Source organism: Tachyglossus aculeatus, chromosome 1, assembly GCF_015852505.1.
Source record: "Tachyglossus aculeatus isolate mTacAcu1 chromosome 1, mTacAcu1.pri, whole genome shotgun sequence".
Lineage (NCBI taxonomy): Eukaryota > Metazoa > Chordata > Mammalia > Monotremata > Tachyglossidae > Tachyglossus > Tachyglossus aculeatus.
This window is the reverse complement of record NC_052066.1, coordinates 22633393-22660452: the sequence shown is the minus strand read 5'-3', so window position 1 is coordinate 22660452 and position 27060 is coordinate 22633393. Positions and strand designations below refer to the sequence as shown.

Sequence of the window (27060 nt, the reverse complement as noted above, 5' to 3'; positions counted from 1 at the left end):
TGCACCGTAGGGACTCAAAACTATATTACTGATGCTGAGCTGGTCTTTGCTATGTATCACGCGGATGTCCTTCGGAAGTCGGAGATCCGTCCCGTAACGGGGGGAGGAAAGATGGGGCGGGGAGGGCGAGAATGGGGACGATGGGCAGAAGTTACAAAAAATAAGTGCACAGCCACAGAGTTCTGCCACCGCCCCGAAAACATTCACAGGGCTCCAGGAGACGGCATCCTCAAAAACTCATGTACAACCAGCTGCGTGCCTGTCTTCACCGCTCTCCCGGGGCCGGCCCGCCGCTACAATACCATGAGGCCGGATGGAAGGACGGTGCCAACTAGAGAGCCACGGAATGGGAGCGTCTAATCCGGACTGGAAAAGCGGCCCCTTTGTCTTGCGGGAAGGAGCAGGTAAAATTATGAGGCGGAATTAGAAGTCCGATCAGTTTGGGGGTCGCTTTTACTGCCCGCTGCATTTACATTCCGCTCAGTTGTGCGGAATACTAAAGGCAGGATAATAATAATAATAACAATGATGATGGCATTTATTAAGCGCTTATTATGTGCAAAGCAAGCGCTGGGGAGTTTACAAGGTGATCAGGTTGTCCCACGGGGGTGGGGAGGGGGACTCACAGGCTTCATCCCCATTTTACAGATGAGGTCACTGAGGCCCAGAGAAGTGAAGTGACTTGCTCAAAGTCACGCAGCTGACAGAGCCGGGATTTGAACCCATGACCTCTTGACTCCAAAGCCCGGCTCTTTCGACCGAGCCATGCTGATGAGGCACGCAACAGAAATCCCATTCGAAAACTTTGCTCATAGGCTAATTACAGCGGAAAGAAGCGTTGCTACGATTGGTTCTGAACAAACTTTAATGCTTATTAAGCGTCCAAGCTTTCGACTTTAGGTTTGGACAGGGAATGTGTCTACCAGCTCCGTCATACTGTACATTTCCAAGTGCTTAGTACAGTGCTCCGCACACAGTAAGCACTCAATCAAAACCACTGATTGATTGATGAAACTGACATCTCTCTAATGAGACCTGAGTGGGAGTTCAATTCATTGGGGGTTTTTTGTATTAAAAAAAAAAAAGCAAACTTTCCTTCACGACACGAACCTTAGACTACCGGACCGCTGTATTTACGGTAAGTGGTCGCCCGTTTGGATAAAAACTGAAGTTAAAAATCTGGAAATGAGCATTCCGTAGCATCGTTCGGGACGTAAGTAGGCTCGCTCCGCCGTACCGTTCGTTTTCAGCGTGTGTTCCGGTGAGAGCGCCGTGGGCCGAGGAGGGAGCGTCTGTCCGACGACGGGCCGGGGTGCCCTGCGGTGCCAAGAAAAACAGTCTGTGCACACACACACACACACACACAACCCCTCTTGGGTTGGCACCTGGAGAGTTCCCGCTTCTCTACCGGCCTCGGCTACGGAAGAGTCAGGCAGAGGCCTGTCCATTCCATTCCTAGCTCGGCCAGTGGCTAGCGAGCGGAAAGGCCGTCGGCTACACGTCCAGACTCACCCGTGCTGGGCAGCGGCGGCGTGGGGGAGAGTCGAGGACGGAGGCTCCCGCGGCGACCGCGCGGAAGAAGGCAAGGACAAACCACTTGCCCGTTTGGGCCGGGAAAACTCAACGGATACGCTATCAGCTGTGGGTCGGAGAGGACGTGAAAGCACACGGCGGGACAGGCCCGTAAACCCAACGCTCGCAAGGTGCCAGAATGGGGGAATGTGGGCACCAGTCTTCCTTAGCATGGGATTTGGCGAGAAACCAAAATGTTACAAGAAATTCCCAAAGCCTGTAGGCTCCCTGTGGGCAGGGAACACGTCTGCCAACTCCGCTGTACTGGATTCTCCCAAGCGGGGCTCGGCACAGAGGAAGCGCTCAGTAAATACCATCGAGGATGATAACGAAAGCGGTTACGTGCACAGCTCTACACTCAGTTGCCTCTCCTTGACCTGCAATTTATTTTCACGTCTGTCGCCCCTGCTAGGTTGAAAGCTCCTTAAGGGCAGGGAATGGGTCTGCTTATTCTATTGTCTCCTCCCAAGCGCTCAGTACAGTGCTCTCCACACATTAAGCGCTCAATAGATACCACTGATTGAACGGGGTCTGCAAACTCTGCTCTCGACTAACAGTCCCTTTGATCTTAGAACTAACGCACATTAACTCCGCAGGAGAAAAATGACCGTATCAGTTACCTGCTACACTAAAGTGAATTTCGAATTTGAAAAGGCATCAGCGGAAGCGCTGATAAAGTCCCAACTCTTGGAGTTAAATGAGGGAATTATTTCTCCGTGATTCTAATATTGTCCAGGAATTAGTCCAGTGATCAGAGCTTTGGTATAAACGTCCCAACCTCTTCCAGAGCTGGCGTCATTTGTCTAGAAGGAGCAATCAATCTGCCGAGTAAACGAAATCCTGCTACGCTACACAGTCGAAGAGCTGAACATTTTACAAAATTAGAAACTCTACAAATCAAACAGGGTAGGCTCATTTAAAACGGCCCGTGGCGAACCCGCTGCCCATACTTACACCAGGCCCGGGTTCCAAAATCAAACCATTTAAAATGTGGTATCTGGTCACCACAAAGCAAAGTAAAACATCTCTGCAGAGGCTGCAAATCACTCCAGGTTTAAAAAAATCATAATAATGAACCCCCACGGTCATCGGCACGTCTTCATTCGGCATCGTCTTCTTCCTCTGCGGCATAGATGGCCTGGTTTCGCCTCTTAATTTTCTTCAGAGCGCTGTTTCCCACCTCGCTTTCGCCGCTCAGCCTCTTTAAGGACTTCTCATTCAAGCGTTTGTCCCCTTCTGACTGCTTGGCCTCAGTGGATTTCTCCAGATCGTCACCGGTAGAGTCCATTGTATCATCGGAAGATACCGCCATGGAATCGGGCAGGATCCTGATGTCCGAAAAGCTGGCCGAAAAATCGGGAGGGTGGTCGGGTGACGGCTCGCCCCGCGGGCTGACGCGGTCGTCGTCGTCGCCATCCTCCTCCTCCTCCTCCTCTTCCAGCATGATTTCATCAGGGTTAACGGACGTAGAGAGTCCAGAAGTGTCCGTATTGTAGTCGCTGGGTTCCTCAGGCGACCCAGAGCTATCGCCGTCCTCCTCCTCGTCTTCTCCAGCTACCGAACCGGCCCCTTTCGCTTGCTGAATCCTGCTGTTGATGTCGACGAGGCCGAACTGGGCGCAGAATTCGGTGGTCTGCGGGTTGATTCTGTGCACCAGCTCCCTGTTGCTCTGCGGTCTGCTGGGGTCGTAGCAGGGGACGGTCATGCTGAAGTTTTCCGGCACTTTGAGGTTATGGTTCATTTCTTCCAGGATTTCGTTCATGGCTTCCTCTGTGGCGCTGTAATCCCACCTTAAAAAAACAAAAAAAAAAAACAAAATCGCGTACTGCATCTCGGCCGTTTCAGACAACCTGGGAACTCTGGATTCCCGGCTCAAAGGAGAAAAGGAATTATCGAAACTCCCATTCAACGAGATTACGGTTAACCTGGCGAAACTCAGCTCGTTTATTAACCCCGTTCTCCCAGGAAGTCTTCCCAGGCAAATGCTACCCTCCAGAGAAAGGACATTACCCAAACAAATGGATAAAAGCAAAACAGAGCCAACACGTGCCCTAGAGATCTTCTAAGTTGAAACCAAAATCAAGCCCGTCGTATCAAATAAAACCAATCGTGGCAGGAACTGGGTTTCCAGTCAGACATATTAGTTTTCAGCTTCCCGTTGATGTCACTTCTTGGGCATTTAATAATAATAATAATAAGAGTGGCATTTATTAAGTGCTTATTATGTGCAGGGCACTGTTCTAAGCGCTGGGGAGGTTACAAGGTGATCGGGTTGTCCCATGGGGGGCTCGCAGTCTTCATCCCCATTTTACAGATGAGGTAACTGAGTCACAGAGAATAATAATACTAATAATGATGGTATTTGTTAAGCGCTTACTATGTGCAAAGCACTGTTCTAAGCGCTGGGGAGGTTACAAGGGTTGTCCCACGGGGGGCTCGCAGTCTTCATCCCCATTTTACAGATGAGGTAACTGAGTCACAGAGAATAATACTACTAATAATGATGGTATTTGTTAAGCACTTACTATGTGCAAAGCACTGTTCTAAGCACTGGGGGGGGGTACAAGGTGATCGGGTTGTCCCACGGGGGGCTCGCAGTCTTCATCCCCATTTTACAGATGAGGTAACTGAGTCACAGAGAATAATAATACTGATAATGATGGTATTTGTTAAGCGCTTACTATGTGCAAAGCACTGTTCTAGGCACTGGGGGGATACAAGGTGATCGGGTTGTCCCACGGGGGGCTCACAGTCTTCATCCCCATTTTACAGATGAGGTAACTGAGTTACAGAGAATAATACTACTAATAATGATGGTATTTGTTAAGCACTTACTATGTGCAAAGCACTGTTCTAAGCACTGGGGGGATACAAGGTGATCGGGTTGTCCCACGGGGGGCTCGTGGTCTTCATCCCCATTTTACAGATGAGGTAACTGAGTCACAGAGAATAATACTAATAGTAATGATGGTATTTGTTAAGTGCTTACTATGTGCAAAGCACTGTTCTAAGCACTGGGGGGATACAAGGTGATCGGGTTGTCCCACGGGGGGCTCACAGTCTTCATCCCCATTTTACAGATGAGGTAACTGAGTCACAGAGAATAATAATACTGATAATGATGGTATTTGTTAAGCGCTTACTATGTGCAAAGCACTGTTCTAAGCACTGGGGGGATACAAGGTGATCGGGTTGTCCCACGGGGGGCTTGTGGTCTTCATCCCCATTTTACAGATGAGGTAACTGAGTCACAGAGAATAATACTAATAGTAATGATGGTATTTGTTAAGTGCTTACTATGTGCAAAGCACTGTTCTAAGCACTGGGGGGATACAAGGTGATCGGGTTGTCCCACGGGGGGCTCACAGTCTTCATCCCCATTTTGCAGATGAGGTCACTGAGGCCCAGAGAAGTTAAGTGACTTGCCCACAGTCACCCAGCTGACAACTGGCAGAGCTAGGACTGTACACATGTGTGCGTACGCGTACATGTGTACGTATGCGTCTCGCAAAGCTCCTGCAGAAAGAGTACGTCTCTGAAAGATGCTCTATAGGTAGCTCTGGTTGAAAAATGTTTTTTCTGGGGGGGTTCCAAGAAGTAGCACAGGGGGTTGGATTCATCATCAATCGTATTTATTGAGCGCTTACTGTGTGCAGAGCACTGGACTAAGCGCTTGGGAAGTACAAGTTGGCAACATCTAGAGACGGTCCCTACCCACCAGTGGGCTCGCAGTCTAAAAGGATTCAGAGGCCTTTGGCATTATGATCGCTTTGCCGTACAGAACCAGACTTGCAGTGGGGGGAAATGCTACCAAAAATCGTTGAGAAGCAGCGTGGGTCAGTGGAAAGACCACAGGCTTTGGAGTCAGGGATCGTGGGTTCAAATCCCGGCTCCACCGACTGTCAGCTGTGTGATTTGGGGCAAGTCACTTCACTGCTCTGTGCCTCAGTTTCCTCATCTGTAAAATGGGGCTGAAATACCTGCTCTCCCTCCCCCTTAGAGTTTGAGCCCCATGTAGGACACGTGGAGCGGCTAATCTTCAATCTACCACGGCTCTTGTCACCTATTCATATTTACTGAGCACTTACTACTGTGTGCAGAGCACCTAGGAAGCGCTTGGGCCTCAGCGTGGCTCAGCGGAAAAAGCATGGGCTTTGGAGTCAGAGGTCATGGGTTCAAATCCCGGCTCCACCACTTGTCAACTGTGTGACTTTGGGCAAGTCACTTAACTTCTCTGGGCCTCAGTTTCCTCATCTGTAAAATGGGGATGAAGATTGTGAGCCCCACGTGGGACAACCTGATCACCTTGTAAATTCCCCAGCGCTTAGAACAGTGCTCTGCACATAGTAAGCGCTTAATAAATGCCATTATTATTATTATTATTATTATTAACAAGTACCACGATCAGTTAAGGGTTATTTTTATCGTTCTTCCCCGCGCCCACGGCGTTCAGACCCCTCCCTCTCGGTGCCAACCCCGAGGCCGGGCATTCCTCACCTCCCTTCCCTAACGTCCCCCCGCCAGTCACTTTGTCTTACTCTTGCGCTTAGAACAGTGCTTGGCACATAGTAAGCGCAGTGGAAAGAGCCCGGGCTTTGGAGTCAGCGGTCATGGGTTCAAATCCCGGCTAAGCCAATTGTCAGCTGTGTGACTTTGGGCAAGTCACTTCACTTCTCTGGGCCTCAGTTACCCCATCTGTAAAATGGGGACTAAGACTGTGAGCCCCAAGTGGGACAACCTGCTCACCTTGTAACCTCCCCAGTGCTTAGAACAGTGCTTTGGACACAGTGAACGCTTAATAAATGCCATCATCATTATTATTATTATTATTTAAAAGGTGCTGGCAGTGCCGGCAGTTCAGTTCAGTTCCCCTTCCTTCCTCTCCGCCTCGTGCCCCTCTACATCCCCCCCATCTTACCTCCTTCCCTTCCCCACAGCACCTGTATATATGTATATATGTTTGTACAGATTTATTACTCTATTTATTTATTTTACTTGTACATATCTATTCATTTTATTTTGTTAGTATGTTTGGTTTTGTTCTCTGTCTCCCCCTTTTAGACTGTGAGCCCACTGTTGGGTAGGGACTGTCTCTATATGTTGCCAATTTGTACTTCCCAAGCGCTTAGTGCAGTGCTCTGCACATAGTAAGCGCTCAACAAATACGACTGATGATGATGATGACAACCTGATCGCCTCGTAACCTCCCCAGCGCTTAGAACAGTGCTTTGCACATAGTAAGCGCTTAATAAATGCCATCATTATTATTATTATTATTAAAAAGGTGCTGGCAGTGCTGGCAGTTCAGTTCAGTTCCCCTTCCTTCCTCTCCCCCTCGTCCCCCCCAACCCCCCCATCTTTCCTCCTTCCCTTCCCCACAGCACCTGTATATATGTTTGTACATATTTATTACTCTATTTATTTATTTATTTTACTTGTACATATCTATTCTATTTATTTTATTTTGTTAGGTTTTGTTCTCTGTCTCCCCCTTTTAGACTGTGAGCCTACTGTTGGGTAGGGACTGTCTCTATATGTTGCCAACTTGGACTTCCCAAGCGCTTAGTACAGTGCTCGGCACACAGTAAGCGCTCAATAAATACGATTGATGAGGTATAGATTGGTCCTGCGTTCTTTGAACCGGAAACATCTGAGCATCAAGTGGGAGGGCAAGTCCCAAAGATCCGGAAAGGGCGGACGAGCCCGTTGTCGGGTAGGGATCGTCTCTATCTGTTGCCGAATTGTACTTTCCAGGGCCATAGTTGAGAAGCAGCGTGGCTCAGTGGAAAGAGCACAGGCTTTGGAGTCAGAGGTCATGGGTTCAAATCCCGGCTCCACCGACAGTCAGCTGTGTGACTTTGGGCACGTCACTTCACTTCTCTGTGCCTCAGTTCCCTCATCTGTAAAATGGGGAGGAAGACTGTGAGCCCCCCAGAGCACAGGCTTTGGAGTCAAGAGATCGTGGGTTCAAATCCCGGCTCCACCGACTGTCAGCTGTGTGACTTTGGGCAAGTCACTTCACTCTCTGTTCCTCAGTTCCCTCATCTGTAAAATGGGGAGGAAGACTGTGAGCCCCCCAGAGCACAGGCTTTGGAGTCAGAGATCATGGGTTCAAATCCCGGCTCCACTGACTGTCAGCTGTGTGACTTTGGGCACGTCACTTCACTTCTCTGTGCCACAGTTCCCTCATCTGTAAAATGGGGAGGAAGACTGTGAGCCTCCCAGAGCACAGGCTTTGGAGTCAGAGATCGTGGGTTCAAATCCCGGCTCCACTGACTGTCAGCTGTGTGACTTTGGGCAAGTCACTTCACTTCTCTGGGCCTCAGTTCCCTCATCTGCAAAATGGGGATTAAGACTGTGAGCCCCCCGCGGGACAACCTGATCGCCTTGTAACCTCCCCAGCGCTTAGAACAGTGCTTTGCACATAGTAAGCGCCTAATAAGTGCCATCATTATTATTATATTTACCACCCACTATTCTGTATCTATGAAAATAGCCCTAAAGTGAGGATATTTGGGTGACGGCACATTTGCCTAGTTTGTCTTTTCACTTCCAAGTCAGGGATTCCATGGAGCCCAGCCTTGACAAAGTTCCGCTTTCCAAGGCGGAACTTTACGATGGCCATTACGAACACGAAATCCCCCTCGTCCCCCTCTCCATCCCCCTCATCTTACCTCCTTCCCTTCCCCACAGCACCTGTATATATGTATATATGTTTGTACACATTTATTACTCTATTTATTTTGCTTGTACATATCTATTCTATTTATTTTATTTTGTTAGTATGTTTGGTTTTGTCCTCTGTCTTCCCCTTTTAGACTGTTAGCCCACTGTTGGGTAGGTTGCCAATTTCTAGATGTTGCCAATTTGTACTTCCCAAGCGCTTAGTACAGTGCTCTGCACATAGTAAGCGCTCAATAAATACGACTGATGATGATGATTGATGATGAACTCCATCGCTCCGTTCCCTAAATGCCCTTCGGGAACATTTCCTGAAATCGGGCGTGCGTGTGTGATGAGCGGAGTGCTCTCAAGGGACGCCTGTAGCGCGGCCCCTCGATTTAACTTACTTGGTATGGAGGCCGTTGTTTTCCGGCATATTCCACGAGCCCTGGGTTACATTGATAAGATTGTTGGTCGCTTTGAGAATGGCAAGCCATTCCACATCATACTCGAGGTAGTCGGGGGCGTTGGAATCGTGCTCGATGTCTAGGATCTATGGAAAAAAAGACAATTTTGACCGATTCACTTCAGGGCCGTTGCCTGAAATACTTTCAACTTCACTAGGTGATCCACGGTATATCGAAAATTCATCTTCGAGTCCCAAGAGTAGTCGATAGATCGGGGCTGCCAACACGGAATTTCGGTCAGAAAATCAAGCGCATTTGGGCATTCAGCTGCAATGTACTAGATGCCTAAAAAAATTTTCAACAATACAAACCTAAAAAGAAAAAAAATTAAACTTTTCTCTCCCCAACTGCTCCTCACCAATACTCCCCTCCATAAAGGATGAAAAGCAGCATGGCCTGGTGCCAAGAGCCCGGGCTCGGGAGTCAGAGGACGTGGGTTCTAATCCTGACTCTGCCACTCGTCTGCTGTGTGACCTTGGGCAAATCACTTCACTTCTCTAGGCCTCAGTTACCTCCTCTGTAAAATGGGATTAAGACTGTGAACCCCACGTGGGACAACCTGATTATACCCCGGTGCTCAGAACAGTGCTTGCACATAGTAAGTGCTCAATAAATACTATAATTATTATTAGAGCGGCAACGGGAGACCCTTCTATTAAAATAAAACTCCCCGTGCCCACGGCTTTTGCTGGAGTTGAGGTGGGTAGGAGAATGACAGCATAACAATAATGATAATGGCATTTATTAAGCGCTTACTATGTGCAAAGCACTGTTCTAAGTGCTAGGGAGGTTACAAGGTGATCAGGTTGTCCCATGGTCGGGGCCTCACAGTCTTCATCCCCATTTTACAGATGAGGTAACTGAGGCCCAGAGAAGCGAAGTAGCGTGGCTCAGTGGAAAGAGCCCGGGCTTTGGAGTCAGAGGTCATGGGTTCAAATCCCGGCTCCACCACTTGTCAGCTGTGGGACTTTGGGCAAGTCACTTTACTTCTCTGTGCCTCAGTTACCTCATCTGTAAAATGGGGATTAAGACTGTGAGCCCCCCGTGGGACAACCTGATCACCTTGTAATCTCCCCGGCGCTTAGAACAGTGCTTTGCACATAGTAAGCGCTTAACAAATACCATCATTATTATTATTATGAAGTGACTTGCCCAAAGTCACACAGCTGACAATTGGCGGAGCCGGGATTCAAACCCCTGACCTCTGACTCCAAAGCCCGGGCTCTTTCCACTGAGCCACGCTGATTCTCCAGTTGTATCTCACCTCCCCATCCTGAGGATTATATTTAAATACAATAAAAGTGTGCCTTTAAAATAACCCCCTGTTCTTTCAAGCTGCATAAACTACGAACTCACAAAGGACAAGCTGTCATGAAACCATTTTTCTTGTTGTTTTTGAATACGGTATATGGTAAGCTTTTACTATGTGCCGGGAACAGGGCCTGGCACATAGTAAGCGCTTAACAAGCGCCATAATTACTGTTACTAAACACCGTGGTGGATACAAGCAAATCGGGTTGGACCAAGGCCACGTTCCACACGGGGCTCCAGTCTTCACCCCCATTTTACAGATGAGGTAACTTGGGCAGCGAGGAAGTGAAATGACTTGCCCATGGTCACGCAGTAGAGACATGGCAGAGCCAGGACTAGAACACAGGTCCTTCTGACTCCCAGGCTCACTGATCTATTGGACCTATTCCTTTCCAGCTCTCTACTCCTCCTCGCCCAAACTGAAACATGGTTGTCTCCGGACGACACGGTCTCTTCTGCTGCTCTCTCCAGTGGAGGCCTCTTCTTTCCCTTTCTTCTTTCCCCTTGCCCTTCGCCGCTCTCGTACCACTAACCCCCAGCCCTGGATCACTGCTACTGTCTGCCTCCTTCGCTCTTAAATGCTCGAGCTGCCAAACGCTGCTGGGGAAAGTCTAAACACCAAGCCAACCTCATTCACTTCAAGTTCATCCTTTCCTGCCTTAACTCAGCCCTCTCCTCTGCCAGACAAAACTATTTCTCCTCCCTCATTGACACCCATGCCCATCACCCCCGCCAGCTCTTCCGTACATTCAACTCCCTTCTCAGGCCCCCGGTTCCTCCCCCTCCTCCTTTCCTCACCCCCAACGATCTGGCCTCCTACTTCATTAATAAAATTAAATCCATCAGGTCCAACCTCCCCAAAGTCACTTCCCCCCCTTCTCTAACCTCCCGGCTCTCAACACTCTCTGCCACTCTCCCATCCTTCCCAGCAGTATCCTCAGAGGAGCTCTCCTCCCTCCTCTCAAGTGCTACTCCGGCCACCTGTGCTTCTGACCCCATTCCCTCTCATCTCATGAAATCTCTCGCTCCGTCCCTTCTCCCCTCCTTAACCTCCACCTTCAACCGCTCACTCTCTACTAGTTCCTTCCCCTCTGCCTTCAAACATGCCCATATCTCTCCCATCCTAAAAAAACCCTCTCTCGACCCCACCTCACCTTCTAGTTATCGCCCCATCTCCCTCCTACCATTCCTTTCCAACCTCCTTGAACGAGTCGCCTACACGTGCTGCCTCGAATTCCTCAACACCAACTCTCTCCTCGACCCCCTCCAGTCTGGCTTCCGTCCCCTACATTCCACAGAAACTGCCCTCTCAAAGGTCACCAATGACCTCCTGCTTGCCAAATCCAACGGCTCCTATTCTATCCTAATCCTCCTTGACCTCTCAGCTGCCTTCGATCCTGTGGACCACCCCCTTCTCCTCAACACGCTGTCCAACCTTGGCTTCATAGACTCCATCCTCTCCTGGTTCTCCTCTTATCTCTCCGGTCCTTCATTCTCAGTCTCTTTTGCAGGCTCCTCCTCCCCCTCCCATCCCCTTACTGTGGGGGTTCCCCAAGGTTCAGTTCTCGGTCCCCTTCTGTTCTCGATCTACACTCACTCCCTTGGTGACCTCATTCGCTCCCACAGCTTCAACTATCATCTCTACGCTGATGACACCCAGATCTCCATCTCTGCCCCTGCTCTCTCCCCCTCCCTCCAGGCTCACATCTCCTCCTGCCTTCAGGACATCTCCATCTGGATGTCTGCCCGCCACCTAAAACTCAACATGTCCAAGACTGAACTCCTTGTCTTCCCTCCCAAACCCTGCCCTCTCCCTGACTTTCCCATCTCTGTTGACGGCACTACCATCCTTCCCGTCTCACAAGCCCGCAACCTTGGTGTCATCCTCGACTCCGCTCTCTCATTCACCCCTCACATCCAAGCCGTCACCAAAACCTGCCGGTCTCAGCTCCGCAACAGTGCCAAGATCCGCCCTTTCCTCTCCATCCCAACCGCTACCCTGCTCATTCAAGCTCTCACCCTAGCCCATCTGGACTACTGCATCAGCCTTCTCTCTGATCTCCCATCCTCGTGTCTCTCCCCACTTCAATCCGTACTTCTTGCTGCTGCCCGGATTGTCTTTGTCCAGAAACGCTCTGGGCATGTCACTCCCCTCCTCAAAAATCTCCAGTGGCTCCCAATCAATCTGCGCATCAGGCAGAAACTCCTCCCCCCTGGGCTTCCAGGCTGTCCATCCCCTGGCCCCCTCCTACCTCCCCTCCCTTCTCTCCTTGTCCAGCCCGGCCCGCACCCTCCGCTCCTCCGCCGCTGATCTCCTCACCGTACCTCGCTCTCGCCTGTCCCACCATCGACACTTGGCCCACATCATCCCCCAGGCCTGGAATGCCCTCCCTCTGCCCCTCCGCCAAGCTGGCTCTCTTCCTCCCTTCAAGGCGCTACTGAGAGCTCACCTCCTCCAGGAGGCCTTCCCAGACTGAGCCCCTTCCTTCCTCTCCCCCTCGTCCCCCTCTCCATCCCCCCATCTTACCTCCTTCCCTTCCCCACAGCACCTGTATATATGTATATATGTTTGTACATATTTATTACTCTATTCATTTATTTTACTTGTACATATCTATTCTATTTATTTTGTTACTATGTTTTGTTGTCTGTCTCCCCCTTCTAGACTGTGAGCCCACTGTTGGGTAGGGACTGTCTCTATATGTTGTCAACTTGTACTTCCCAAGCACTTAGTACAGTGCTCTGCACACAGTAAGTGCTCAATAAATACGATCGATTGATTGATCTACCCATTAGATTAGGTAGGGACTGTCTCTATATGTTGCCAACTTGTACTTCCCAAGCGCTTAGTACAGTGTTCTGCACACAGTAAGCGCTCAATACGATTGATTGATTAGACCGCTTCTCTACGTGATTTTCCCATCACTCCCACAGGAAAAACACTTGGATTAACTTAGGATACGGTTTTTACCTGTAGAAAGTCTCTGTGCGGAAGGCATTTGTCCAAAGCCAAAAATTTGGTCGCTTTTGGTAGCTGTCCATCACTGGCCTAGAAAACACAAATTAAAGAAAAAAAAAAATCAAACTCTACATGTTAAAAAATACTCTGGACTGGAACTTAAACAATGGAACTGGACGTTGTGTTCCCACATGTCTGCTTTCCATAAGGAAAATACAATTAAATGTTATTACATATTTTGAAAAAAAAATGATCCCTTCATTGGTGACTCAGTGCCAAGGAGCTCCTCTGGCGAGGGCTAGTTGAATAATAAAATTTATAATAATAATGATGGTTTGTTAAGCGCTTATTATGCTTAGAACAGTGCTCTGCACATAGGCGCTTAACAAATACTATAGTTATTATTATTGTTATTATTATTATGTGCCAGGCACTGTACTAAGTAAGCACTGGGGTGGACAGAAGGAAATCCAGTTGGACACAGCCCCTGTCTCACATGGGGCTCACAGTCTCAATCCCCATTTTATGGATGAGGTAACTGTGGCACAGAGAAGTAAAGTGACTTGCCCAGGGTCACACAGCAGACAAGTGGCGGAGCCGGGATTAGAACCCATAATAATAATAATAATTAATAATAATAATAATAATAATGGTATTTGTTAAGCGCCTACTATGTGCCAAGCACTGTTCTAAGCGCCAAATGACCTTCTGACTCCTGGGCCCACGCTCTTTGGGGAGTTGGGGAGGGGAGAATGATCTCCTCAACTTTCCCAAGGACAGAGAGGATGTGGGAATCTGAGACCGGGGACAGTCCCGCTTGGAGGGGTGAAAAGTCCTGGCAGCAAGAACAAGTACGTCATCTTTATTTATTATTTTAGGTATTAGGCATTATGTCTTTATTCTAAATGTCCCTGTTCCCCGTGGCTCAGTGGAAAGAGCCCGGGCTTGGGAGTCAGAGGTCATGGGTTCTCATCCCGCTCCAGCGCTTGGCAACTGTGTGACTTCGGGCAAGTCACTTCACTTCTCTGGGCCCCAGTTCCCTCATCTGTAATCCCATATTACGGGATTACTCTCTCCTGACAGCAACGACATACTTGTTCTTGCTGCTGGAATTTTAGCTGACTTTACCCTGCTGTTCTTTCCCGATCAGTCCTGGCACGAAGTCAGCCCCCTCGAAGGCCACAAATTGACCGAATCAATGGCTTTGTATTTCTTTCCAACACTTATGAGTATTTCAATTAAAAACAGTGCTTAAATGTAATGACATTTACGGCTAATACCGTCACCACCAGAGGTGGAGGAAGTGTGGGAGACACCAGTAAGACTGGGTGGTACTCACTCAATCCACGGCTATTTATTGTTTACTATGTAGAGTATGTTCTAAACACTAAGGAGAGTTAGTGGACAGACACTATCCCTGCCCTCAAGAAGCTTACAGCCCAACAGGGAAGAGAGACATTCAAAATAAATTAGAGGTAGGGGAACCAATGGCACATAAAGATATGTAAACAGATCATCAATCAATGGCTATTTATTGAGTGTTAACTTTGTAGAGTAATAATAATAGTATTTGTTAAGCGCTTACTATGTGCCAAGCACCGTTCTAGGCGCTGGGGTAGACACAAGGTCATCGGGTTGTCCCATGTGGGGCTCACAGTCTTAATCCCCATTTTCCAGATGAGGGAACTGAGGCCCAGAGAAGTGAAGTGACTGGCCCAAAGTCACACAGCTTACAAGCGGCGGAGCCAGGATTAGAACCCAGAACCTCTGACTCCCAAGCCCGGGCTCTTTCCATTGAGCCACAGGGAAGAGAGACATTTAAAATAAATACAGGTAAGGGAAGCAATTGCATATAAAGATATGTAAACCGGTACTCAATCAATCCAGGGCTATAATAATAATAATAATAATGGCATTTATTAAGCGCTTACTATGTGCAAAGCACCGTCTAAGCGCTGGGGAGGTTACAAGGTGATCAGGTTGTCCCATGCGGGGCTCACAGTCCTAATCCCCATTTTACAGATGAGGGAACTGAGGCACAGAGAATCAATCAATCGCATTTATTGAGCGCTTACTCTGTGCAGAGCACTGTACTAAGCGCTTAGCAGAGAAGTGAAGTGACTCGCCCGAAGTCACACAGCTGACAAATGATGGAGCCAGGATTCGAACCCACGACCTCAGACTCCGAAGCCCGGGCTCTTTCCGTTGAGCCACACTGCTTCTCCTTACACAATGACTACACAATACTATACAATGACTTCATTATAGTCATTATACAACGACTTCCCCTTACACTTCAATACAACCTCAGGTACCAAACTACATGATGCCCCATGACCGAAACTGGAGAGATTATGGTCCAGAGCAGCCTCAGCCAGACATCCGATTTGTACTTCCCAAGCGCTTAGTACAGTGCTCTGCACATAGAAAGCGCTCAATAAATAAGATTGATGATGATGATGATGATACCGCTCGCAGTCATCACTGGCAAGGGTCGGCTTGTGAAGACGGTTGCCAGGTGACGGGAACCTTTTATGCTTGTGCTCCACCTGAGTCCCAGGCTCCTGGAATACCCACAGAGCCACGCATCATCATCATCAATCGTACTTATTGAGCGCTTACTATGTGCAGAGCACTGTACTAAGCGCTTGGGAAGTACAAGTTGGCAACATATAGAGACGGTCCCTACCCAACAGTGGGCTCACAGTCTAAAAGGGGGAGACAGAGAACAAAACCAAACATACTAACCAAATAAAATAAATAGAATAGATATGTACAAGTAAAATAAACAAATAAATAGGGTAATAAATATGTACAAACATATATACATATATACAGGTATATATGCATATACACGCATAAGGTCTGCTGAAGCCCTGGCACTCTCAGACTGCCGCCTGCACATTTGTTTGTATTACCGTGACATCTTGGTGAAGGAGTTGACCACCTCGAGCCCTGAAGGCTGTAGGATATCAATCAATCAATCAATCAATCAATCAATCGTATTTATTGAGCGCTTACTATCTGCAGAGCACTGTACTAAGCGCTTGGGAAGTACAAATTGGCAACATAAAGAGACAGTCCCTACCCAACAGTGGGCTCACAGTCTAAAAGGGGGAGACAGAGAACAAAACCAAACATACTAACCAAATAAAATAAATAGAATAGATATGTACAAGTAAAATAAATAAATAAATAAATAAATAGGGTAATAAATATGTACAAACATATATACATACATACAGGTATATATGCATATACACGCATAAGGTCTGCTGAAGCCCTGGCACTCTCAGATTGCCGCCTGCACATTTGTTTGTATTACCGTGACACCTTGGTGAAGGAGTTGACCACCTCGAGCCCTGAAGGCTGTAGGATATCAATCAATCAATCAATCAATCGCATTTATTGAGCGCTTACTATGTGCAGAGCACTGTACTAAGCACTTGGGAAGTACAAATTGGCAACATATAGAGACAGTGCCTACCCAACAGTGGGCTCACAGTCTAAAAGGGGGAGACAGAGAACAAAACCAAACATACTAACAAAATAAAATAAATAGAATAGATATGTACAAGTAAAATAAATAAATAAATAAATAGGGTAATAAATATGTACAAACATATATACATATATACAGGTATATATGCATATACACGCATCAGGTCTGCTGAAGCCCTGGCACTCTCAGATTGCCGCCTGCACATTTGTTTGTATTACCGTGACATCTTGGTGAAGGAGTTGACCACCTCGAGCCCTGAAGGCTGTAGGATATCAATCAATCAATCAATCAATCGCATTTATTGAGCGCTTACTATGTGCAGAGCACTGTACTAAGCGCTTGGGAAGTACAAATTGGCAACATATAGAGACAGTCCCTACCCAACAGTGGGCTCACAGTCTAAAAGGGGGAGACAGAGAACAAAACCAAACATACTAACAAAATAAAATAGATATGTACAAGTAAAATAAATAAATAGGGTAATAAATATGTACAAACATATATACATATATACAGGTATATATGCATATACACGCATAAGGTCTGCTGAAGCCCTGGCACTCTCAGATTGCCGCCTGCACATTTGTTTGTATTACCGTGAAATCTTGGTGAAGGAGTTGACCACCTCGAGCCCTGAAGGCTGTAGGATATCAATCAATCAATCAATCAATCGTATTTATTGAGCGCTTACTATGTGCAGAGCACTGTACTAAGTGCTTGGGAAGTACAAATTGGCAACATATAGAGACAGTCCCTACCCAACAGTGGGCTCACAGTCTAAAAGGGGGAGACAGAGAACAAAACCAAACATACTAACAAAATAAAATAAATAGAATAGATATGTACAAGTAAAATAAATAAATAAATAGGGTAATAAATATGTACAAACATATATACATATATACAGGTATATATGCACATACACGCATAAGGTCTGCTGAAGCCCTGGCACTCTCAGATTGCCGCCTGCACATTTGTTTGTATTACCGTGACATCTTGGTGAAGAAGTTGACCACCTCGAGCCCCGAAGGCTGTAGGATATCAATCAATCAATCAATCAATCATATTTATTGAGCGCTTACTATGTGCAGAGCACTGTACTAAGCGCGTGGGAAGTACAAATTGGCAACATATAGAGACAGTCCCTACCCAACAGTGGGCTCACAGTCTAAAAGGGGGAGACAGAGAACAAAACCAAACATACTAACAAATTAAAATAGATATGTACAAGTAAAATAAGTAGAGTAATAAATATGTACAAACATATATACATATATACAGGTGCTGTGGGGAAGGGAAGGAGGTAAGATGGGGGGGATGGAGAGGGGGACAAGGGGGAGAGGAAGGAAGGGGCTCAGTCTGGGAAGGCCTCTTGGAGGAGGTGAGCTCTCGGCAGGGCTCATGGCCATATCTCACGGTCAGAGCTACGAGGCCAGAAATATGGATCAATCAATCAATCAATCAATCGTATTTATTGAGCGCTTACTATGTGCAGAGCACTGTACTAAGCGCTTGGGAAGTACAAATTGGCATCACATAGAGACAGTCCCTACCCAACAGTGGGCTCACAGTCTAAAAGGGGGAGACAGAGAACAGAACCAAACATACCAACAAAATAAAATAAGTAGGATAGAAATGTACAAGTAAAATAAATAAATAAATAAATAAATAGAGTAATAAATATGTACAACCATATATACATATATACAGGTGCTGTGGGGAAGGGAAGGAGGTAAGACGGGGGGATGGAGAGGGGGATCAGGTCCTATTCCCCTATCCAGAGGATAATGCCCAGAGGAAGAACACAGAGAAACTGGCTGAGCCACTTAGAGAGGGCAGTCCTACTCTGGACGGCTCCTGATGGGCTTTATATGCCAAAAGACTTTGCCAAAGTAGGATCTACTGGGACGGACCTTTGGCACTAGGCAGCGACCGTCCTACCAAACTGGAGAGGGAACAGACCTGCAAACTTTCTGACACACAACAGTTTCGATCAGAGTTGCAAGTGTTTGCTCATCACGGACGTCCCTTGCCAAGCTTTCACATAGCTTTATGCTTTGGGGAAGAATTTCCGGATCCTCAAAGACAGAGGAAGCTAATCACAGCCAACGTTGAACCTTTGCTTGCCAGACAGCTGTTATTATTTTGCTCAGCAAAACAGCGGGCCCTTTCTGGGGGGCTATGATTTACCAGAAATCATCTCTAGCCAAGAGGATTACCGCCGATCAATACGCCATTCTTCCGTTCGGGAATGAAGTGGCCAAGCAAGAGATTTGAGTCCATTGTAAAAACTGAGGTGGCGGGGGGGGGGGGGGGTGTAACAGAATAACAACTGTGATGAAACTTATTTTTCTTTTGAGGAGCTGGAGGGTGGGAAGTTCAGAAAAAAATTCAGCGGGAATCTGTCTTGGAGATTTTGATACCTGTTCGGGGTTGGGCAGAAAGGTTGTACATTTTTAGACTGTGAGCCCACTGTTGGGTAGGGACTGTCTCTATATGTTGCCAACTTGTACTTCCCAAGCGCTTAGTACAGTGCTCTGCACACAATAAGCGCTCAAAAAATACGATTGATTGATTCTCCTTCTACTGAGTGCTTACTTTTGTAGCGTATGTACCAAGGCTTGGGAGAGTTAGTGGACAGACACTATCCCTGCCCTCAAGGAGCTTACAGCCCAACAGGGAAGAGAGACATTTACAGGTAAGGGAAGCAACTGCGCATAAAGATCTGGAAACAAGTGATAGAAGCTGTTAGGAGAGGAGACTTTCCCTAGGACAGGTGAATTAAACCAAGGAGAGAAAGGAGAATATTCTGTTGCAGCAATCCTTCCCCGCTCAAGCTTATTCTTATTGGCTCCAACCTTAAAGCGGAAAGGAAGGTGGGGGCAAGGAGAGAGCAAAGAAGGGAAGGAGAGAGGAAGATCGAAGAAGAATTGCCTGGGGTGGAGGGAGGAGGAGGAAGGAGCAGTTAGAAGCAACATAATTAGCGAGCTTCAGAAAGCTCCGAGGACAGAAAAACACAACCTAGGTTTCTTGGGCTAAACCTAAATTAAAAAAAAAAAAAGACGGGGGGAGGGAATTGGCGTGGGGGAAAATTCAGGTATGAAAAACCTTTACCCTGGTTACCTTCCACTTTGTTCCTGTCTCTCTTCAATTGACTTGCTACCCAAATCATGAGAGAGACAGAGAGAGAGAGAGAGACAAACAGAGAGACTGATTCCAGGTGAGCTGAATTACACTACTTTTTAGATAATAATAATAATAATGGCATTTGTTAAGCGCTTACTATGTGCAAAGCACTGTTCTAAGCGCTAGAGGGGATACAAGGTGATCAGGTTGTCCTACGTGGGGCTCACAGTCATCATCCCCATTTTGCAGATGAGGGAACTGAGGCTCAGAGAAGTGAAGTGACTTGCCCAAGGTCACACAGCAGACATGTGGCAGAGCCGGGATTCAAACCCACGACCTCTGACTCCAAAGCCCGGGCTCTTTCCATTGAGCCATGCTGCTTCTATATATATAGAGATATCTCTCTATCTCTCTCTACATATATATATACATATATGTATGTGTGTGTATATATATATATATATATGCATGTGTGTATATATATATGTGTATATGTATATATATATGTGTGTGTGTGTGTGTGTATATATATATATACACATATATGTATGTGTATATATATATATATATATATATATATATATATATATATATATATATATATATATCTAGATATACAGTTTCCCCAACTTGGCCTTTACCTGATGTTGCATTAAAGCTGCAAATTTCACATGAAGGTGAGCAGAGAACCAGTATGTAGGCTTCAGGTACTGGAGAAGTTCTGAAGCAGCGGGGCTTCCGAGGGTGTTGCTTTCCACTTCTTGACGAAAGAAGGATTTGGCTTTCAGGAGTTGCTTCTTGTTGCCGTAGTGATATATGCTTCTTGGCCAGTCGTGCGACAGGAATATATCCACTGGCTGTTTCAGCTGAAAAAAGAACCACTCAAGTTTATTCAAAAACGTTTAAGTGCCCCCTCTTCAAAATCTTCCCTAGCTGTTGGGGGGGGGGGGGGGGGCAGGGAATGTGTCACTTTGATAGATAGCCTGCATATTCCAGGCGCCTAACTACACATTAAGCGCTTAGTACAGTGCTCTGCACACAGTAAGCGCTCAATAAATACGATTGAATGAATCACACCGAGACTGCATTCAATAACTACTGTCCGCGCGGGACAACCTGATCACCTTGTATCCCCCCCCAAACGCTTAGAACAGTGCTTCACACATAGTAAGCGCTTAACAAATGCCATCATCATTATTATTATTATTACTGTTCGACCGATCAATAGGAGTTACCGAGTGCTTACAGGCTGCAGGGTGCTGTACTAAGTGCCTGGGAGAGTACGGTATAACAGAATTGGTAGACATTGTTCCCTGCCCTACTACTACAATTAATTCACCGATTTACCAAGTCATGAAGAGTCCAAGTTTTCCTGGAGGTGTAATCTTTTAAATAACTGTTCTTGATCATATAAGTGCCTTGTCACCCCCGCCCCAGCTAGCAACAAAGAAGGGTGTGGACAGATTCCGCTCTTCTTCGTTCCCGTTCTTTCCAAGCGCTTAGTCCGGTGCTCTGCGCACAGTGAGCGCTCAATAAAGTACGACTGAATGAAAGAACGTAACTGACAGGCCTCTGGCTCCCCCAATGATCCTTCTCCCTTTAACGAAATATTCTACACACCTTAATCATCATCATCATCAATCGTATTTATTGAGCGCTATGTGCAGAGCACTGTACTAAGCGCTTGGGAAGTACAAATTGGCAACATATAGAGACAGTCCCTACCCAACAGTGGGCTCACAGTCTAAAAGGGGGAGATTGTGAGCCCCTTGGGGTCCAGGGGCTGTGTCTAATTCTCTCTGGTACATCTTTTTCCCAGCATTTGGTAGTGCTCTACCCACAGTATGGATAGATCGTATAAATACGATGACAACTACTACAATTCATTCGTTCAGTCGTATTTTGTGAGTACTTACCGCGTGCAGAGGACCGTACTAAGTAAGCGGTTGGGAGAGTACCGCACGATAATAAACCGCCACAATCCCTGCCCGCAATGAGCTTACGGTCTAGATGTGGGGGAGACGGACCGTAAGACAAAATCATAAAATGACAGCTACGCGCATTTAGTGTTGTGGGGCTGGGAGCGGGGAAGAGCAAAGGGAGCGAGTTGAGGCGACGCAGAAGGGAGGGGGAGGTGAGGGAAAGTGGGGCTTAGGCTGGGAAGGCCTCTTGGAGGAGGTGGGCCTTCGAGAAGGCTTTGAAGGTGGGGGACAGTAACTGTCTGTTGGATTTGAGGAGGGAGGATGTTCCAGGTAAGAGACAAGAAATGGGCGAGGGCTCAGCGGCGAGACGAGAGAGACCGAGACACGGTGAGGTTAGTACTAGGGGAGCCAAGGGGGTGGGCAGCGTTGTAGAAGGAGAGAAGGGAAGTGAGGTAGGAGGGGGCGAGGGGATGGACAGCCTGGAAGCCGACGGTGAGGCGTTTTGGCTTGATTTGTAGGTCGCCAGGCAACCACTGGAGGTTTTTGAGAAGGACAGTGACATGCCCAGAGCGTTTCTGCACAATGATCCGGGCAGCAGAGTGAAGTACAGACCAAAGTGGGGAGAGACAGGAGGATGGAAGATCAGAGAGGAGGCTGATGCAGTAATCCAGTCCGGACAGGATGAGAGACTGAACCAGCGAGGTAGCGGTTTGGATGGAGAGGAAAGGGCGGATCTTGACGGCGCTGCGGAGGTGGGATGGCAGGATCTGGTGACGGATCGGATGTGTGGGGTGAACGAGAGAGCGGAGTCCAGGATGACACCAAGGTTACGGGCTTGTGAGACGGGAAGGACGGTGGTGCCGTCTACAGGGACGGAAAAGTCAGGAGGAGGACAGGGTTTGGGAGGGAAGATGAGGAGCTCAGTCTTGGCCATGTTGAGTTTGAGGCGACGGGAGCCCGTCCGAGTCGAGACGCCTTGAAGGCAGGAGGAGATGCAAGCCGGGAGGGAGGGAGAACAGGGGAGGAGATGTAGACCCGTCCCCTGCTCACAATGAGCTTACAATCTAGAGTGGGAGACGGACATTAATACAAACAATTGATAATATACAATTTATAGATTCAAACTGGCAAGGAGGGAGCCGGTCGAAAGCGGAAGCGCGTCTTTTTTTTCTTTAAGGACACTGTAATGAATCATTTTCTTACCTGTTTTAGTTTGAAGACTTCAATATTTCTCACGTGATAAGCACTTCTTACGGAATTCTGATCATACGGTGGACTTTCAAAATGACCTGCGGTTAATTAAGCGATTCAGTGCTTTGAAATTCCCCATCACCCCACAGGTTTTTCTACCTTGACAGAACAGAATCACTACACTTTTGTGTGGAAGAACCAGGAAGTACCGAGCAACAAAAATATCCCAGTGTTCCACTTTTCCCAGCTGACCCGGGAACTTTTTCTATCAATCACTGGCATTTACTGAATGCCTGCTTTGTAAAGAGCACCGTACTAAGCACTTGAGAAATACAATACAAGAGCTGGTAGATATATCTACTAGCTACTACATATGCACATGAGCCCGCTGTTGGGTAGGGACTGTCTCTATGCGTTGCCGACTTGTACTTCCCAAGCGCTTAGTACAGTGCTCGGCACACAGTAAGCACTCAATAAATACGATTGATTGATTGATACATAGAGAAAAAGACATTAAAATTAACTAAAGAAATGGGAGACAGTCGAACATAGGGATAAAAACGGAAGCGCTCGGGGTGGAGTGAACAAAATGCTTAGAGGCAATAATAATAATAATAGTAGAATTTGCTAAGCGCTTACTACGTCGCTTAGAACAGTGCTCGGAGCTTAGAACAGCGCTTTGCACACAGTAAGCACTTAATAAATCAATCAATCATATTTACTGAGCGCTTACTACGTGCAGAGCACTGTACTAAGCGCTTGGGAAGTACAAATTGGCAACCTATAGAGACAGTCCCTACCCAACACTGGGCTCACAGTCTAAAAGGCCATTATCATAAATAAATAATAATAAATGAGAAGAGATAATAATAATAATGAGAAGAGAAATGAGATAATAAATGCCATTATCATTATTATTATTACGTGCTAAGCACTGTTCCAAGTGCTGGGGCAGATGCAAGAGAAATCAGGTTGGACCCCTTTTCTGTCCCCCATGGGGCTCGCTCTCTTAATTCCCATTTTCCAATCGAAGTAACTGAGGCCCAGAGAAGTGACTTGCCCAAGCAGCCAAGGGGCGGAGGCAGAATTAGAACCCAGGTCCTTCTGACAGTCGACAAAGAGGAGAGGGGAAATGAGGGCTTCTTGAGGAAAGGCCTCTTGGAGATGTGATTTTAGGAGGGTTTTGATGGTGGAGAGAGTAGTGGTCTGTGGGCTAACCGACAGTAGTCCCTCTCCTCTCCCTCCGGCCACCCTCTTCCTCTTGATTGTGGCTGTGGTGGCAGCGGCCAATCTTTACAACCCCCCTGAATCAATTCACCATTCGGACAACGGAAGCGATCCTTCAAACGGGCCTTGGGGGGCAAAAACCTAAATGGGGACAGAACAGATCCTTTTTTTTAAAGGGGCAAGGAACCACACTAAGGAATCACGGTACCACAACTAAGACTGGGAACGTATGCAGCTCGGACACCTCTCGATTTTCCATCTTTCTGGACTGCTGACCAGCGTATGGCTCGTCAAAGAGAACTCCCACCCTCATAAAGTCACCCTCTTAACCCTCGGGAAGGCACAGAGCCAGGCGCGCTCTCGGGGCGGTAGCATCCCCTCGGAGAGAAGAAGCGATCGTTCACGGTGTGCGGCAGGCTCGCCCTCTGCGTGTACCCTGACGTTTTCCCCAAGGTATCTGTTGAGCTCAGTCTAGGCACACATCTCCACGGCACAAACGCATTCAGGAAATCAAATTACCTTTCCGGTAGTCGTGAGATTTGAAGATTCCAGACAACCCTCCGATCCGCACGCCACGGTATTTAACCACCCCGGCGTAACCTAGGGAATACGAAAGATATTTTACATTCTGCGCGTGCCATAGTACGGTGTGCAATAATAGATGGCATCAAATCAATCAATCAATCGTATTTATTGAGCGCTTACTATGTGCAGAGCACTGTACTAAGCGCTTGGGAAGTACAAATTAAAATTGACACGTCAGAATCAATCCATCAACGGTTTTTCTTGAGCGCTTACTACATGCAGGGCACTGCATTACGCACTTGGGAGAGGACAACAGAACAATAAGCAGACGCGTTCCCTGCCCCTACTGAGCTTACAGTCTAGAGGGGGGAGACAGACATTAGTGTGAATAATTAATCTGTGATACATAACAAAGATGTGTACGTAAAACCTTTACTTTGTACAACAACTTTAAATAAAGTTACGGATCACACTGAAAAAGGTCATTTACCCAGACTTACCCTATAGCAGCTATTTACCGTTCTTAGAAAAACACCTCCATACGGGACTGAGTAAAAAGTAATTTTCCGCTTTAAATCTAACATTACTTGTTGGTTTACCGTACCGTGTTTTAGAAAAAAAGCATAATTCTTACTCTGATTGATAGATTATCTGAGAGATAATTCCTTATCTCTCGAATCACCAAACGGGACAGAGTACAAAGTAATTTTCCGCTTTAAATCTGACATTACCTGTTGGTTTACCGTACCGTGTCTTAGAAAAAAAGCATAATTCTTACTCTGATTGATAGATTATCTGAGAGATCATTCCTTATCTCTCGAATCACCAGTAAAATAAACCAGTCGGCTCTATTTCCCTTGAATTTGGGTTGCAGAACCAAACTAGTCAGCTCTATTTCTGTTGAATTTGAGTTACAGAAACAAACAAGTCGGTTCTGTTTCCCTTGAATTTGAGGTGCAGAACCCCTGATTCACGGAGCCAAAGAGAAACAGTAAGTGGATGTGTTTGACGTGGAAATGACACCTATTCAGTACCTAGAAAAAACAATAATCTACAAAATCTTTCCTATAAATGGTTACACTTTGGGGGGCACAAATCTAACGTCCATAGTCTACTTTTTCTAAATTCAACTCAAGCAACATTTAATTTGGCTTACTGGAAATTACTTAAAACCTCTACAGTTACGGTATCCGCTCCATCCATCAATGGCATTACTGAGCACTTACGGTACGCAGAGTACCGTACGAAGCGATGACGATAATAACAGCGACGATAATAACAATTGTGGTCTTCCTTAAGCACTTACCCTGCCCATATAAACCAACATAGAAGCAGAAGAAATGGAAGAGCAAATACCTAGGTAATATATGTTTGGTGCCACCCAACCTCCATACGGCAGCTCCTGCAGGTGATTCGAAGCTTCGTGATTTCCCCCAATAAAGATGGTAAGGACGGGGGCCTTCTTCTCTCCGGAATAATACCTGGTGAAGGAAAACAAAAGCATCTCGTCAACTCCCGGAGAGCTAAGCGTCACAGTAATAGTCATATTTGTTGACCCTTTACTAGGTGTCAAGCACCCCACTAAGCACTGGAGTGGATACACCAGAAGCCGATTGGACACGGCACTGTCTTAGACGAGGCTCCGTCTAATGGTGAAAGAAAACAGGTATTTAACCCCCATGCAGGGGAGGAAACTGAGGCACAGAGAGCTGTGTGACTTAACCAAGGTGACACACCAGCCAAGATTCTAGAGGGCTGATAGAGCGAGAGCACGTGGATGGGATTGAAGGCGCTCACTTAACAATAATAATAATAATCAATCAATCAATCGTATTTATTGAGCGCTTACAGTGTGCAGAGCACTGTACTAAGCGCTTGGGAAGTACAAGTTGGCAACATGCAGAGACGGTCCCTACCCAACAGTGGGCTCACAGTCTTGATGATGGTATTTGTTAAGCACTTACTAGGTACCATCATCATCATCAATCGTATTTATTGAGCGATTACTATGTGCAGAGCACTGTACTAAGCGCTTGGGAAGGACAAATTGGCAACATATAGAGACAGTCCCTACCCAACAGTGGGCTCACAGTCTAAAAGGGGGAGACAGAGAACAAAACCAAACATACTAACAAAATAAAATAAATAGAATAGATATGTACAAGTAAAATAAATAAATAAATAAATAGAGTAATAAATATGTACAAACATCTATACAGGTGCTGTGGGGAAGGGAAGGAGGTAAGATTGGGGGGATGGAGAGGGGGACGAGGGGGAGAGGAAGGAAGGGGCTCAGTCTGGGAAGGCCTCCTGGAGGAGGTGAGCTCTCAGTAAGTATCAGGCACTGTACTATTCATTCATTCAATCGTATTTATTGAGCGCTGACTGTGTGCAGAGCACTGTACTAAGCGCTTGGGAAGTACAAGTTGGCAACAGATAGAGACGGTCCCTACCCAACAGCAGGCTCACAGTCTAGAAGTACTAAGCACTGAGGTGGATAAAAGCAAATCCAGACGGACACAGTCCCCGCCCCACATGGGGCTCGCAGTCTCAATCCCCATTTTCCAGATGAGGGAACTGAGACCCGGGGAAGTG

The 27060-nt window shown here is 46.9% G+C and overlaps 1 protein-coding gene and 1 pseudogene across 2 annotated transcripts in view; one reads left to right on the top strand and one right to left on the bottom strand.

The window, feature by feature from the left end:
- Nucleotides 1–847: 847 nt before the first annotated feature.
- The window catches only part of DBR1 (debranching RNA lariats 1), a 32349-nt gene continuing 6136 nt past the window's right edge, over nucleotides 848–27060 (bottom strand). The window contains exons 2-9 of one of the 2 annotated variants that reach the window (XR_005451831.1): nucleotides 25822–25946; nucleotides 24460–24540; nucleotides 22726–22811; nucleotides 20242–20466; nucleotides 12985–13062; nucleotides 8643–8788; nucleotides 2193–3362; nucleotides 848–1317 (exon numbers count right to left, since the gene is read on the bottom strand). Coding sequence is in view for 1 of the 2 variants with exons in the window: in XM_038748794.1 (XP_038604722.1) it covers nucleotides 2672–3362; nucleotides 8643–8788; nucleotides 12985–13062; nucleotides 20242–20466; nucleotides 22726–22811; nucleotides 24460–24540; nucleotides 25822–25946 (1432 nt within the window). In the remaining variant the exon portion in view is untranslated. Of the gene's footprint in view, nucleotides 3363–8642; nucleotides 8789–12984; nucleotides 13063–20241; nucleotides 20467–22725; nucleotides 22812–24459; nucleotides 24541–25821; nucleotides 25947–27060 lie in introns of both variants that reach the window. The other variant, XM_038748794.1, reaches the window with a different exon arrangement.
- LOC119931281 lies at nucleotides 14233–18729 on the top strand (annotated as a pseudogene).